The 16,299-nt window shown below is 37.9% G+C and overlaps 1 protein-coding gene across 2 annotated transcripts in view; it reads left to right on the plus strand.

The window, feature by feature from the left end:
• Positions 1 to 16,299, plus strand: part of LOC126481525 (replication factor C subunit 3) — an 88,420-nt gene that overhangs the window by 40,326 nt on the left and 31,795 nt on the right. For both annotated transcript variants that reach the window (XM_050105333.1, XM_050105331.1), the window contains exons 4-5: positions 3,883 to 4,082; positions 14,355 to 14,476. In XM_050105333.1, the coding sequence (XP_049961290.1) occupies positions 3,883 to 4,082; positions 14,355 to 14,476 (322 nt within the window). The remainder of the gene's footprint in view (positions 1 to 3,882; positions 4,083 to 14,354; positions 14,477 to 16,299) is intronic.

The following is a 16,299-nucleotide window of genomic DNA, read 5'->3' on the forward strand; positions in this document are numbered from 1 at the left end:
AGGGGAATGCTCCTCTGTGGCCGGACTGTGGGACTTTGGGAGGTGGTTGGAGACTGGAAAGATAAGGCGCGGGAGATTTGATTTTGTACAAGGATGGGAGAATAATTACTGTCAGTGAAGGCTTCAGTGAGACCCTCAGTATATTTAGAGAAGGACTGCTCGTGTCTCTCTCTCTCTCTCTCTCTCTCTCTCTCTCTCTCTCTCTCTCTACCATTTGGTGAGTATGTACCTTTTTTGTTTGTGTTCATGATCTGTTGTCTTGTGTGTGGTTGTTGTCTGTGTGTTAAAATCTTCTACCATGTTGTGCAGTGTCTTGTATGCATATGGTCTATTTCCTGTCTCATTACACATTTTTTTGTTCAGTTTCTCTGTCATATGGGTATCATAAAAATTCTCCACTGCTATTTGTTTTATTGTATTTAGCTCCTGTGTGAAGATTTGTTTGTTTATGTGTCTTATGTTTAATCTGTGGAGCAGGAATCTGAAACTTGCTTGTTTGTGTGTCATTGGGTTGTTTGTTCGATTAAATGTGAGTGGTGGTGGTTTTGGTTGTGGGTTTCCTGTATCTTGTGAAATTGTGTGTGTTGTTTATTCTGTGTATGGTCAGATCCAGAAGATTCAATGTTTTGTCTGTTTATGTTTCTAACATGAAATAAATTTTTGGATGTGAATTTTTTTTATTTTTGTACCTGTTTTATGTGTGTATGTGGTTTGTCAGTCAGTCTTATTATATCATTAACACAACGGTACCACTATATAACATTGTGTTTATTAAGATCTTGTTATCTAACAATAGAATGTCCAGCTTGGAATATCAACAATTATGACCGGTCTCTTCCCCTTCTCTGCTCCTCTCCCTCTCACTTCCTTTTTCACTCGCCTCTTACCTCCCTACAGCCTCCTGCCAGGCAGCCTTGTCCTGCCACCTCTAGTTCCTGTAGCACTGACTCCTTGTCCCCTTCCTACAGCCTGCTCTCTCTCCCCCTTCTCCTCACCACTCTGGATTATTGCTACTGTTCGATTTGTTTTGGTTGCATGCTGATTAGAGTGGCCAGAGATAAATCACGTTGAGAGGTGTGCTTCCTTGCTTTTGTGGGTACCAGTCTTTTTGTTGTGCCTGTCTGCAACTCAATGCATTATCTTTACGATAAGTAACAATCTATCCATTTATAATTGTTGATCTTGTTCTCTAGATTGTTCATGAATCTGTTGGATAAGAGGTCACTAATCTGTGATCCTAGTGGCAGTCTGTGGTGGAAAAGAAATTGTTGAACACACAGTAATTTTTTGTGCCGTTATAGACCTGAGAATGGTTGGTGTTTGATCAGTGTGTGTTTTGTGTGTGTGGCCATGTTGCTTTATGGGATGATGTTGATTCTGTTGGAATGTGCATTGATGTGACATCAAATGATATAAGCCTTGCTGTGTCTGCCATGTCCTTGATTCCATATATTAATTCCTCTTTAGTAGTGTGTGTGAGGGAGGGGGAAAGGGGGGTGGAAGAGGGGGGGGGAGCATTTCTGAATTTAATGGTTGGTCTTATGGGAGTATTTTGTTTGTACACTTTTGGTAAGGAATTTAGAATAGCTGTTTAGGGATACTCTGTGTCATTCTTTTTATCTGGCCTTTTGTGAATATATTTTCAATGTTTTTCAGTGTTAGTTCAGTGTTTCTTTGGTATCTGAGATGGATCACTTATTGTTTTGATGGCACTGTTGCCCTTCAGAGAAACTAATATTTTGTGTATGTGCCTCTTTCCATTCATGACCACTCCTCTTACATCGCCTTTGTCTGATATTGTTAGTATGGTATTATGTTGTTTTAGTTTTTATTGTAGACTACTGGATGTGATTGCTTTAGGTGTTTTGCAATTGGAGGTTATGATGGATTTGTGTTTTTTGATTGTTTGCACAGGTACAAATTCTCAAGTTTACATTAAAATTTGGTGTGTTGAGTCTCTCTCATTCCTTTATAATGTGTTCAGCATCTGTTATAAAGTCTTTTGTTATTTTGTATAATGTATGTGTGAATCTTAAAGTTGTGTTTTGGTCATTTATCAAGTAAATATTTTTCTTGTTTCTTAAGATTTATGTCTGTTACTGTGATGATTCTGTCATGGAAAATATGTTTGATTCTAATGATTGATTGTAGTTGATATTCTTGTGCTGTTTATCCTGTTGAGTTTTTTTGCTTTGTGCCTATTGTTTTTCTTGGATTATCTTTTTTATGTAAACAGGCAGAGAATGAACATGCTACATGCAAACAAGATCTTTGTCAACAACGCCAAGAACTCAACACACAGACAAACAGACAAAGGCCACATACAAGACACAACAAAGAAAGAACACACACGCAAAAGTGTATCACCCACAACTATAAAATAGTTCTCAGAATAATTAATATTTTTAAGAAACATGGACTTCAAATACAATACAACATAACACAGAAGGAACTCGGGACATGGTATGCTCCCACAGATAAATTCGACAAATCACACATATGCAAACTTACATGGAACTTTTGTTGGTCAGTATATATGGGGCAGACTTGCAGGAACTTCAAAACAAGATAATCAGAACCCTTCAGAGCTCTAAAAAGTAACAGCTACCATGGTACATTTGGTAAGTACTTAGTAGCCCATGACCGTCACCTAATTTAACTAGAAACAGATTTAAAAATACGAAAATCCAGCCACAACCTATTTGCAATAGAAGAAAACTTTCACATACAAAAGATATTAGCACAAGGAAAGCAAATTATAGACAAGTAGCACCAAACTGCTATGAAAAAATGAATGTGCACACCTAGCAGCAACATAAGCAGTGTGTTCTGTAAAATGAAAAAGTGTAACATGTGAGTGAAGCTCTGAAAAAAACATGCATTGTGTTTGTCTGTAGATTTTAACAGCATTTGAGGATGGATGTTTCGAAACTAACTATAAGTAATCGCAAAATGTAGTTGCAAAATATTTTCACACAGCAAAATTATGGTTATAGAAAAAGTGGCTTGTTAGCTTGCTAACAAGACTCCCATAAAATCATTTAATTGCGGACGATAAGCTACACGGTACACAGTAGGGACAGAGGGCCCTACATAACACAGCAATGTTGGGAATAAATATGATAACAGCAACAACAGACAGAAACTGTTTTTAGGACTGATTTTGTTAGAATAATTATTACTTAAAATGTCTTTACATTTTAAAGAACTGAATAAAAGTACTCTCTGATGATAGCACAAAGATGCTGTAACATGTATGGGTTTATGTAAAAAACAGTTATTTGGATAATATGTGGACTTGAAATCTAGTGATTTTTGTCTGCAAACACAGCTACTGCAAGAGCTTCGAAACTAATCATGAAGAATAAAATGCGAGAACTAGAATGACATAATAGTGTTGGCAAGAAACTAATACAAATAGCTGCATCAGCAAGGCATTGCCTTTAATGGATGATGTTATAAGAACATTATAAAGTAGCATGTAGAAGCAGAATGTAGCAGATATTACAACCAAGTTTAATGACCATAGGAGTGTGATTAACCATGTATGTGTTATACGTTTATCAGCTCATATTGTTGTAGGAAATAAAAAGCTCACAGAGTATGGTAAAGGCATTTTATTGGACCATCATTGGATCCAAGCAGTCTTTCAGATAGAACATTATTTATTTCACGTGGAAACTGGCTGCTTCTTTGGAAGTTTGTTTACGATACAGGCACTTGTTTGACTCCTCTCCCCTCCCCTCCCCCCCCCCCCCCCCCCTCTCTCTCTCTCTCTCTCATACACACACACAGTGGCGAGTGTCAACAATTATTTTTGTTAATAATGCTTTAAAATTTTGCAGCAGTTGGAAGAAAATGTGTAATGTTTGTGTGTTCCAGTGATTGTTGTTATGGATGCAGATAGGTTAACGAAGGATGCACAACATGCCCTTCGTAGGACAATGGAAAAATATATTGCCACATGCCGTATCATTCTGTGCGCTTCATCCATGTCCCGTGTTATTCCTGCTATCCTTAGTCGTTGCCTGGCAGTGCGTGTGCCTGCTCCTTCAAAAGAGACAATTATTTCTGTTATCAAGGTGAGAATGGTTCTTTACTGTAGTGCTTCATTTTACTTCGTAATATAATTGCTTTGTAACTGTATGTTCTGTCATGCATGTAACTGTCTTTTTTTGTGTATACTTGGCTGCTCCACTACAAAAGTTTACAAACTAATGTACTCATTCTCCCCATCCACACTTGACTGTTAAAAGCAACTAAGGTATTACTGGGCCCACGGCAACATTACTACAAGTATCAAAATGGATAATCTGCCACAAATTAATGGTGTATGGGAAACAGAATGAAGTTGGCTTCTCCCACAGAAATACATAAAGATGAATGATGTTGAAGGTTAATTACAGCAAATGCACATCAGTAATATTAATAATAACAGATGCAAGGAATGTGCCAGCAGGTGCATCAATTGAACATATAATATCTCTTTCAGAAATTGTGTATCCGGTGTGACATAAATAGTTAACAAAATTAATACTGCAGTTACTGAGTGTTACATACCAATTGTGGGAAGAAAGATATGCCACCATATTGAAGTGTATTCCTGCTCCTGTTATGGAATTAAAGCTTCATTTCTTGCGTTGTAATAAACCAGTGTTGATGCATAAGACCTTTACTGTTGCACTGCAGACAATATTTGATTATCAACAACCAAATCGGTAAGACTGACAAAATTATTAATACTGCAGCTCATCGATAACACAATATAAAGAAAACAGGAACTGTGGAAGTATGAAGAAAAACAATTCAAATTGAGAACATCTGGCATATCGGTTGTTGTTGTAGTCTTCAGTTCTAAGACTGGTCTGATCCAACTCTCCGTGATATTCTATCCTTTGGAAGCCTCTTCATTTCCAAATAACTACTGCAACCTGATCCTTCTGAATCTGCTTAATGTATTCATCTCTTGGTCTCCCTCTACGATTTTCACCCCCCACACTTCCCTCCAGTACTAAATTGGTGATCCCTTGATGTCTTAGAATGTGTCCTATCAACTGATCTCTTCTCTTGATCAAGTTGCCCCACGCATTTCTCGTCTCCCCAGTTGTATTCAGTAACTCCTCATTAGTTCTGTGATCTGTCCATCTAATCTTCGGCATTCTTCTGTAGCACCACATTTAAAAAGCTTCTATTTTCCATTTTTTTTTTTTTTTGTCTAGGCTATTTATCGTCCATATTTCACTTCTATACATGCTTACAGTGCAGGCAGTTACTTTCAGAGAAGACTTCCTAGCACTTAAATCGATATTTGATGTTAACAAATTTCTCTTCATCAGAAATGTTTTTTTTTTTTTTTTGCCAGTCTTCATTTTATATCCTCTCTACTTCAGCCATCATCAATTATTTTGGTGCCCAAATAACAAAACTCACCTACCACTTTAAGTGTCTTGTTTCCTAATCTAATTTCCTTAGCATCACCTGATTTGATTCGACTGCTGTCCAAACATTATCCATGTTTTGCTGTTGTTGATGTTCATCTTATATCCTCCTCTCAAGACAGTGTCATTCTGCTCAACTGCTCTTCCAAGCCCTTTGCTGTCTCTGACAGAATTACGATGTTATCAGCAAAACACATGGTTTTTATTTGTTTTTCCGGAACCTTAATTTTCGCTCCAAATTTTTCTTTTATTTGCTTTACTGTTTGTTCACTGTACAGATTGAATAACATCGGGGATAGGCTACAACTTGTTTCACTGTCTTCTCAACCACTGCTTCCATTTCATCCCCCGTGACTCTTACAACTGCCGTCTGGATTCTGCACAAGTTGTATATAGCCTTTTGCTTCCCGTGTTTGACCCCTGCTACCTTCAGAATTTTGAGAAGAGTATTCCAGTCAAAATTGTCAAAAGCTTTTTCTAAGTCTGCAAATGCTATAAATGCAGGTTTGCCTTTCCTTAACCTATCTCCCAAGATAAATTGTGGGGTCAGTATTGATTCGCTTATTCCTATATTTCTCCGGTACCCAAACTGATTGTCTCCGAGGTCAGCTTCTGCCAGCTTTTCTATTCTTCTGTAAAGAACTCTTGTTAGTATTTTGCAACCATGGCTTATTAAACTGATAGTTCAATAATTTTCACTCTTGTCAACAACTGCTTTTTTTGGAATTGGAATTATTACTTTCCTTAAAGTCTGAGGGTATGTCGCCTGTCTCATACATCTTGCGCACCAGATGGAAGAGTTTTGTCATGGCTGGCTCTCCCAAGGCTGTCTGTATTTCTTACAGAATATCGTCTACTCCTGGGGCCTTGTTTCGTCTTAGGTATCAATGTATCAACAGCTATGCAATACTTAGTAACAACAAAATGTTTTTGTCATGTCTTTCTTGTGGGCCTCGTTTTGATATGGGAGGCATCACAGTTATTTATGTTTCTAACAGGTTGTGGGAAAATATGGAATGGTGGTGTGAAAAGCATTACAAGTAAATTTCCTCTTACTCTAGATGACTTACATTACATGTGACAGTGTGTGACAAATTTCTTAAATCATGGAGCATTAAACTCTCATTCAAAATTGAGAACCAGCCACTTAAGAAAGTTTCAGGCCCAGAAGACCAGCCATTTATGCCATTATTTAAAAGTTTACATTTGTGTTTGATATATTTTAACGGGCAACAAACGCTAAAAAATACCAAGTTTCGATGTTTATTTTTCATATTTATTTTAATTCTTTCGTAGATTACAAATTATGCTATAACAATGGCAATAAGTACCATTTTCCTTAAGAAAGGTGCAAGGTGAATTCTTGAGCGATTTCACAGGTAGTTGGCTTTTCTATGGAAAAGTTGAAGTGCTTGATGGAACATGTATGCAGCCAGGTAACCCACAAAATGTTCATTGCACAGCAGTGAAAGTTATAACAGTGGTTGTCAGTAATATTCCGCTGTTTCAATTTAAGTTTGTGCTCTTAGGATCCTGGTGAACCACACTTCAGGAAAACAACAGCAAAAAATTTTTGATAACTGATATTAAATGTGAAAGCTTAGCTTTTCTTGTAGCTATGCTGTTTGTATATTACCATATTTCCTCGAATCTAAGCCACCCTCGAATCTAAGCCGCACCTGAAAAAATGAGACTTGAAATCAAGGAAAAAAAAATTTCCCGAATCTAAGCTGCACCTGAAATTTGAGACTCAAAATTCAAGGGGAGAGAAGTGTTGTAGGCCGCACCTCCAAATCGAAACAAAATTGGTCCATTGTAATATGAGACACAATTTAGGTTGAATGAATGGCTATATAGCTACAGTAGTTTGGCTTGAGTCGTAAGCTTAGCAGTTAAGCTTTACCAGGTAGCCATTGCTATGCGTCCGTATTCATACAGCTACCCTTCCTTTTTCACATGCTTCGTCTGGTTTGAATCGATTGCGTATTTTTGTTTGATCTGATAAGTGCCGTTCTCTTTGTTATAGGTGTTTAAGTCACTCTAAGCTGAAAATGCATTACTGTACTGTGTCATGCATTGTTTGTCGCATTCTGATAATGAGTGTTTACGGCCTGTCGCCGCTCGCGGCATGGCTTGCTTTTGTGCACGCTACCGCCGCTTACAATTAAAAATAAGAAAGGAATCGTCTCATTAGCGAAACAATGACAAGAGACTGCTATTTGTTGTTACTTACACTGCTGCTTTCTTTGACAATGATGGACAAGAACCAAATAATAGACTGCGTATGATAGATGATGTTCTGAACGAGAGTTTAGCAAAAATGTTTCTCCATTTGAGAATCTTTACAGACGCCTCTTTAGTACATTACATTCTGCACAGAAATAAGAGTCATCTTAGAATTAAAAATCTAGTCAATTGTCGTGCTTCATTTCTGACTGTATTACTATTAGGCATAAGAATAATAGGAATATAAACATGACATGATATGTATATTCTTCCGCGTTTATTGTTGTCCACTCTAGTTTCGTAGTTTATTAGGCAGACAGGATTTAAATGAGATAGCAGCAAATACGAAAGAATACACGGCAAAATGTTTATATTCATATTATAGTGAAGAGAATACTGTACGTGATTCACAATTCATAAAAGTTCCTATTAGCAACCATCTCTTCTCATAGGTAGGAAAAAATCAGAACGTAGAGTTGGCCATATTGACAAACATCCCAAACAGTCTTGCCGGTCGGATTTCTGTAGTACATTGAAATGCTGCTACATTCGTAGATTAACAATACGAAATTTGTATTTACTTCGTTGGATAATGTATGAAAATGCAGTGGTCGAAAATTGAGGCAGAGAAAAAAGCTCATCTTCCGCCTTTTTTAAAAATTTCTTTACTGACGCAGAGGTTTTGACGCCAATATTTATCTTTGTGCCTGCAAAGCATGTCTGTGTAGCGCTACATATATTCGACGGCAGAAGTTAGTTGTGGCGCACCTACCAGCATTTTTCAGAACTTCCAATTACTTTGCACTCGATTCTAAGCCGCAGGCAGTTTTTGGATTACAAAAACTGGAAAAAAAGTGCGGCTTAGGTTCGAGTAAATACGGTAATTTAAACCATTAACTTTTTGTATTTGTGTGTTCATGCTCCTTAACAATGATGGTGCTATTGGTTGACTACATCACATTTCCTGGGTTCTGAATATCTGCTGTCATTGACTGGCAATATTACGTGACAGGAACTGTGATTGCCTGAGAAAAGCGCTTCGCAGTCGTGATTTCAGTGCTTTAGAAGCTACATCTAAATCTACATCTACACTCTGCAAACCACCATGAACTGCATGGCATACCGTTCTGTATTTGGTGGAATTTGTGTTTATAATTGCGTAATACAAAAATATTTAGTGTAAATATTGCCATGCATCAAAGATCTCTCCAGAATGCTTTCTTATTTTTGCTGGTTTTTGTTTACTAAAGTGCTGGAAGTTCTTTATCGGTCTATAAAACCTTCGCTATTCAAAAGATTAACATGTTTTACAGCTCCAAGGGAAAGTATATTTTTACCCAAGAAAAAAATAGGTATCAACCCATGCTGAAACACCCATATTAGTACATGGTGTAGCCTCCATGGACGGCAATGCAGGTGCTGACTCTGACATCCAGTTAGTCGTACAGAGGATGAATACTGCTCTGGGATATGTTATTCCATACCTGATTGATCTGTTCATATAATTCTGTAAGAGGTGTTGGTTGACTAGTCGCAGGAGCCACTTCTTGTTCCATCACATCCCACAAGTGCTCAACTGAAAACAAGTCCAGAGATTGTGTTGGCCAGGGTTGCTGCACAACATGCAGAGCACGTTGAGTTTTATGAGCAGCGTGTGGGCACACCTTGTCCTGGTGGAACAACGCATCACCTTCCTGTTGCAAGATGGGCAAAAGAGCAGGTCTAACAACATTCTGCATGTATCAAGCACTGGTTAGCATCCCCTCCAGAAGCACCAAAGGTGAGCAAGAGTTGTAGTTTGTTGCACCCCAGACCATAAGGCCTGGGGTTGGGCCAGTGCATGTTGAGTGAATGCACTCTGTGAGACACAAATGACCACCACTTGCATGTAGGCAGAATCTGCTTTCATTGCTGAAAACCATGGTGAGCCATTCCATCTTCTAAGTGATCGTCTGACAGCACCAGTCGAGCTGTGCACCTCGATGCTGTGGCGTGAGTGGAAGATGGGCTGCATGCCCATTGCCCTGCTGCTAATAACTGGTTTGTAACAGTTTGTGTTGACATGACCGGGATCATAAGCCCTCTGACAATCCTGGCTGGCATGTATGCGCCGTTGATTTCCAGAACCTCATCTACAAGTGTGAGAATGCTCATGTGACCATTTGATACCAGCAAAGTTGAACAACTGATACAATATGTCCAGCTTGTGTGGCAATTCTCCAAAAGGACCATCTCACCACTCAGAAGGCCATAATTCGACCCCTTTCAAACTCGCTCAGTTCGCTGTAGGAAGCAGGAGTGTATCTCTGTGACATGGTTGCCTGCTTGCTTCATGTGTTTGCACTTTACTGAGCTTTCTGGCTGTGAGCATTCCCTGTTAAAGGATAGACACAGGTGGCACTCTAGCAGCTATGCCACTATCCTATCTGTTGGTGGACGACGTCAAAACCATTATCAATATAGCTACTATCCCCAGATGACATATGCCATCGTCAGATCAAAATCAGTGCTGTCTTTCCAGGTATAATAATTCTTTTTTCTGGCAGTGTATTGGTGAAATATTTTGTAATGTTTCTCCTTATGCTCACCATAAATTGGTAGATGTACTCACCTGTTGCAGTAAGGTTGCCCAGTTTTTGAAAGAGCTCTTTACAGTGAGCTTGACTACTGCATCCAGTTATTATTCTTATGGCCCGTTTCTGCGGTTTAAAGACTGTGTCTGTGTTTTGTGCCTTTAATCCCCAGAAAAGGCTCCCATAGCTAAGAACTGAGTGTACAAATGCCAAATAGTCCCCACAAGACATTGACTGTAACAGACTGATGCTAACACCCTAAGAGGATAACATTCTGATGGCATTCTGTTTAGCAGTATCTTTGTGTGTTCATTTCGCAACAGCTGACAGTGTTCATCACTAAAAACTTTGTGTTTGTTACACCATCTATGGTTTTATCATCTATGCTTAATGTGACAGTTTTCCCCTCTTTATGCTGAAGTGTACACCCTTTGTTTTCTTTACATTCACCATTAATTTGTTACATGCTGCCCAGTAATAAACATTCATTAGGGTTTCATCTGTTTTCTCTTAAAGGAGCTCTGGTGTTTCATCAGTGACTATGATGTTGCTCTCATCACCAAAGAGAATTTTTTCTCCATTTCTTACACTCTCTTGAGAGTCACTGATATACTATGAACATAATTGGACATGATGCACTACCCTGAGGGAAACCTGTGTTTATGTGTTTCATATCTGACAATTGTTTTACTAAAAATTTTTCAACAACAAATGTGTGAACTATTTTCATGTTTTACATCCTGTTTTCCAAGTAAGACTGGAACCACTCATTCACTGTTACTATTATGTCTATTGCTTCTTGCTTGCTTAGTAATATTTTATGGTCAGCAGTGTCAAAAGCTGTGGAGAAGTTCAGGAAAATACCTGCTCCTTATCAGGAGCTTCAAGTACCACTTTTGTGAACTCTGTAATGACCAATTTGTACTTTTCCACTTTGGAAACCAAACTAATTCAGCAAAAAGGTTCCATTTATGCATGTAATTTATTAGTCACTTTCATTATTGATTCATTTATTTTTGAGAATGGAGACAGTAGTGAAACTGGGCTGCTGTTTTCTTTACTTTCCACATTTTTTCTTTAGTAAGGGCACCACACGTGGGGGAAATACCTGCACTAAAGTACTCATGTATTACATTTGTTAATGGGGCTTTATGCTGTCTATCCACATCTTCTGTACAGAGGCAGGAACTTCATTATGCCTACTGACTTCTTATGTTTTAATTGGTGTTTGTCTTCCTAAGTTCACACGCTGTTGTGGGAAACATCATTGTCTTGTTTGCTGTGTGTTTAGGAAAATTTTGCTGCAACGTTTCCGCTATACCAGAGAAATAATGATTTACAAAATTTGCTAATTCCTGAGAACTTTCTATTATTCTATCCCCATCTTTGACTAGTATGTTGTTATACTTGTGTATGCCTTTTTAGTTTCTTGTTTTATAACATCCAACACCACTTTACTTTTATTTTCTGCACTATATATAATTTTATCATTAATTTTTTTTCAGCCTGCGATACTCTCTTGTATTTTTTTTTTTTTTTTTTGTACCTGTGAGAGTACTCTAAGACCTGTGGATTAATGTAGTGCCTGCAGTTATATGTCTGTTTCCTTAGCTGCTGCAGTAGAAATGTATAAATTTGGAAATGACTTCTCAAAAGTTAATTTAAACAATGTGCAGATGTCATTTGTGTACCCCAGCCTGAAAAATACAATAAATGAATTTCATTTGGAGGCAGCCACTGTGTTCCCATAAGCTTGTATGGCTAGTTGAATAATAATAATAATAATAATAATAATAATAATAATAATAATAATATTAATAATAACAATAATTAGTAATGGCAATAGACACAGTGCAAACTACACAACTTTGAAGTCAAGTTATTGCACCTATCTTGTTTCCTGTTGCTGTTACAATAATGTAGTTCTTGTGTTCCTTGTTGTTGGAAACTCTGGATTCCTCTCTGCACAAAGGCAATCAAATCATACATCGATGGAAATTGCTTGAAGATTTACTCTTGCCTCATTGTAGTCATGTTGTTGTTAGCAGGAAACATCCAGTCAAGCTCATCTCTTTGCTGCTGCTAAAACATTAGGGCTACAGAGTTTCATATAAGACATGATTCCTCATTCTTGTAATTAATAAATAAATTTTTTCTGAAGAAGGAGAAGAAGAAGGAGGAGGAGGAGATTAGCTTTTAATGTCCCATCAACAACGAGGTCATAAGAGACAGTTTTTATGATTATCATCCTGCTTTTTTTTAATGTTGTTGAAAGTTTCTTATCACCTAGTGCTAAAATACACAGGTGTGTCCTATCACAACAACCAGAATTCCGAACAGTGATACATTAGTGTGTAAGAATCTTCATTTGGAAAGCATCAAGGGGAAAAAAGAGACAAGTGAGAAATTCTTAAACATTGGTGAAAACTGTTAGTATAATAGCTGAAGGCTGCTCCACTCATGTCTTTGCATCACTCTATAATTAAAAAGGCTTGTTGCCCAGGAATGTTTATAATACTGTAAATATTTGCTTGTAATTAGAATGTTTGTTAATGGCAGCTGTAGAAAACCATTTAAAGATTCCACGCAGAACATATTGGTGCGGCTAAAAACAAATAGTTACAAAGGGTGGCTAATTATTTTGAAAGCATTTTGAACATTTGTTCACACCATGAGATACAATATGTCATTAGCTTCTCTATCAAATAGTGTAGCATTTATTTGAAATAAAGCTTTCTCCCTTAAATCTGGCCTTGTAAACAGTGTGTCCTGCAGGCTGACAGGCCCAAGGATAGTCAGGTGATACGATGTTCACCACATATGTTTAATTAGTTTGCATGTGGTGAAGAAGAATTTACTTGAATTAATATGAAGTAATATGAGAGATGAAAGCTGCCAAAGTGACATTAAATTGAGGCTGTAATCTGCAAGATTTCATTTATTTTATTCAGTTTCAGTACTGTTCTACATTTTTCTCAGAGTCCAGAGAAGACTAACCTGAGAGGATAGCATTCTCGAGATCCAAGGTACCCCTCAGGATGTCTCAGAATAACCTGAATATGACAGTGTTTTGAGGACACTTACCTCAAACAACTGAGACATTTGCTCGAAGCTCCATTGGACTTGGTGCCTCAGAAAATCTGGACTGTGAAACTGCTTAGCACTCCTCCTTGATCCAATGAAACATTTCTTTATAATTGAGCAATAGCCATGATAAAAAAGTGGGGGAGTAACAGAAGCTCTTGGCCATAATGAACGTTTGGACGAGCCTAAAGAAACTTATTTACTTGGAGATAAAGTAAACTGATACCGTGGTTCAGTCGATGGATTCATGACTGGAAGAAATAATGTTAAAATAATCATCCACCCATCGTAATTTAAATTTGCCATGGTTTCCTTAAATTAATGAAGCCAAAAACCATGGTAATTTCTTCGAAGAGGGTGAAGGTTTTTTCCAATGCAACCCAGGCTTGTGCTCCAGTTCTGATGATTCTGATGACCTCATTGTCAGCAGGATATTAAACCCTTATTCTGTTTGTACTCTCAGACAGTAAACACAGTCTTTGACTTGGCATTGCTTTCAGTGTACTCTTAGTACTTGTTTTTGCATCTGGCCTTCTCTACAGAGCTGTTTTAAAATTTGATTTTGCAGTGTTCTTTGCTGTCAGATAGCTTCACGTTCTTGGCGACTACTCTGCTAATGAAGAAGAAACTTCTCCTGTCTTTTCTGCAAGTGTTTTCTGAGCAAAATAAATTGAAAGGCACGTACAGGATAATGACAGTAGGGTAACAATTATCATATTAACAATGTAGGAAAAGGCATATTGGTACTTACCATATAAAGAAGACACGTTAAGTTGCAGACAGGCACAGTTAAAAGACACTTCATAAAGCTTTTGGCCACAGCCTTCATCAGCAAAACAGAGACACACACAATTCATACACACAATTACAGTAAGTAGCAATCTGTGTTTTCCTACATTGTTGATGTTTGTACCAGTAGTTTCTATTGTCCAGTTATCATATTATTCATTAGCTTCTATATTATCTGATTTGCCAGTCTGTTATTCTGCAACTGTTTAATGTAACTTTGCTAAATCATTGCCTTATTTTGCAGAGTGTTTGTGAAAGGGAGAAGTTTGAGTTACCAGCAGAACTCATAGACCGTATTGCTGAGAAGTCAGACAGAAACATGCGTAGAGCACTTCTTATGACACAGACCTTTTTCATTGATCGAACGTAAGTAATACCTCAAGCACCAATTACTCATGTTCACCTTCCTGGCAATTGTTGCTTAAGTTATACAGAATATCTACACAGCCTAAATCAATTTATTTGTAAGACCAAACCTTACTAAGTGTATAATTGTGATATGTAAGCAAACAGAATGAAATTTAGTGGTTGCAGCAGTGGCAGTGCATGGTATTGCCACAGTGTTGCACAACTCCCAATAATTTTAGACTTTGTATGTCCCATTTTCATGTTGCAATGAACTATCTGTGGTCATACAACATACTATTACCTCATAACTGATCCAGAAATGCTGCCAGGCTTGAAGCAAACTTGTGGTGGGGAGGGGGGCAGGGTTGTACTCCTACAGCAGCTCCATGACAGATAACACGGCCCCATGTTTTTCGAGCAGGGATGAGTCGAGGTCTGTCTGTAGCACCAGGAAACATGCTCGCCAGTGACATTGTGGGGTATTGCAGTCAGCATCCAACTCCCTGACTAGAAACGGTTCCAAATGCCCCGTTAGGTAGCACCTTTGTATGGAGGACTTTTCTCCCAGCTTTCTCTGCGTCCAGAACATTAATTTGCTATCCAGGCTGCTAGGATAAGCCATTTTGCCATGCACAATATTGGCAGTATTGATATTTCAGCAGAAATTATAGTCATTTTGTTTAATTCAAAAATTGATCCTGAAGGTTGAGATTTGGAGGAAATGGTTTTTCATAACTGCATTTTATATTTTTGTCAATTGTAAGTAGAGCTTAAATTTAATGCTAACTTCGTGACATTTTGTGGCTAGAATATTGTGATTGTTGGTGTTACTGCAGCCGTAATGTTTATGTTTATCATATGTATGAATATTATTTCTAAGAGCCTTTTGACTGTGCAAGGTGGCACAATGGCTAGCACAATGGACTTGCATTCAGCAAAACAACAGTTCAAACCTGCATGCGGCCCTCCTGATATAGGTTTTCTGTGACTTCCCAAAATCGCTTCAGGCAAGTGCCAGGATGGTTCCTTTGAATGAGCATAGCTGACTTCCTTCCCCATCCTTCCCTATTCCGATGGACCGATGACCTCGCTGTTTGGTCCATTTCCCCAAATGAAGCAACCAAACAGGAGTCTTCTGTAAAGGTGTTGTGGTGTTTCTAAGTGATTGAGTGTCTCCGTACTTGATACTGCCATTTTCTATGCATTACTGTATCTGATAAGTTCTGGACAGTGAGAACTACTAGCTCGTCGCATAGTTAGTAGGTTGTGAAGCTTGATTGAAAATAATTTACAAAGTACATACTTTCCCTATTTTTTATATAGAGCAGCTTGCTGTAAAGAGACTAGAGTGACTGTTACCAGTTTTAAATATTGTGCAAAATAATACTGAAATAGACTGGGGCATTCCCATAATGTAGGTCAAAGGCCAAAAGGTGCTTTTCAGGTTTGAAAAGAATAAACTCATTCTGGCTTTGGTGATGCTTTCCATTGAAAGATATCTCATGTTGGAGATCATAAAACCCGATCAGTGGATGGCTAACAAGTTTGCACCAATAAAAACTTGGAGGGCAAATTTTCAGCACAAGTGAAGTAAGAATAAGTGTATTTATAATGTATACTTTCTCTCTTATTTCCAGTCTTTTAAATGACAGCTGTGGTTTGAGTTGCGCATTACATCATCCATACTCTTCAGTATGCATGACAGCACGAGTTGTTAGTCAACAGTTGTGGCACTGTCAGTTAGGTAAACCATCCTCCACAGCAAGGTCATAGCACATTGGATGAGAAAAATCAGTTTTTAAGTGTCCTGAGACAAAAAACTGCATAAAATGCAAAATGCA

This window comes from Schistocerca serialis, chromosome 5 (assembly GCF_023864345.2).
Source record: "Schistocerca serialis cubense isolate TAMUIC-IGC-003099 chromosome 5, iqSchSeri2.2, whole genome shotgun sequence".
In the NCBI taxonomy this organism is placed as follows: domain Eukaryota; kingdom Metazoa; phylum Arthropoda; class Insecta; order Orthoptera; family Acrididae; genus Schistocerca; species Schistocerca serialis.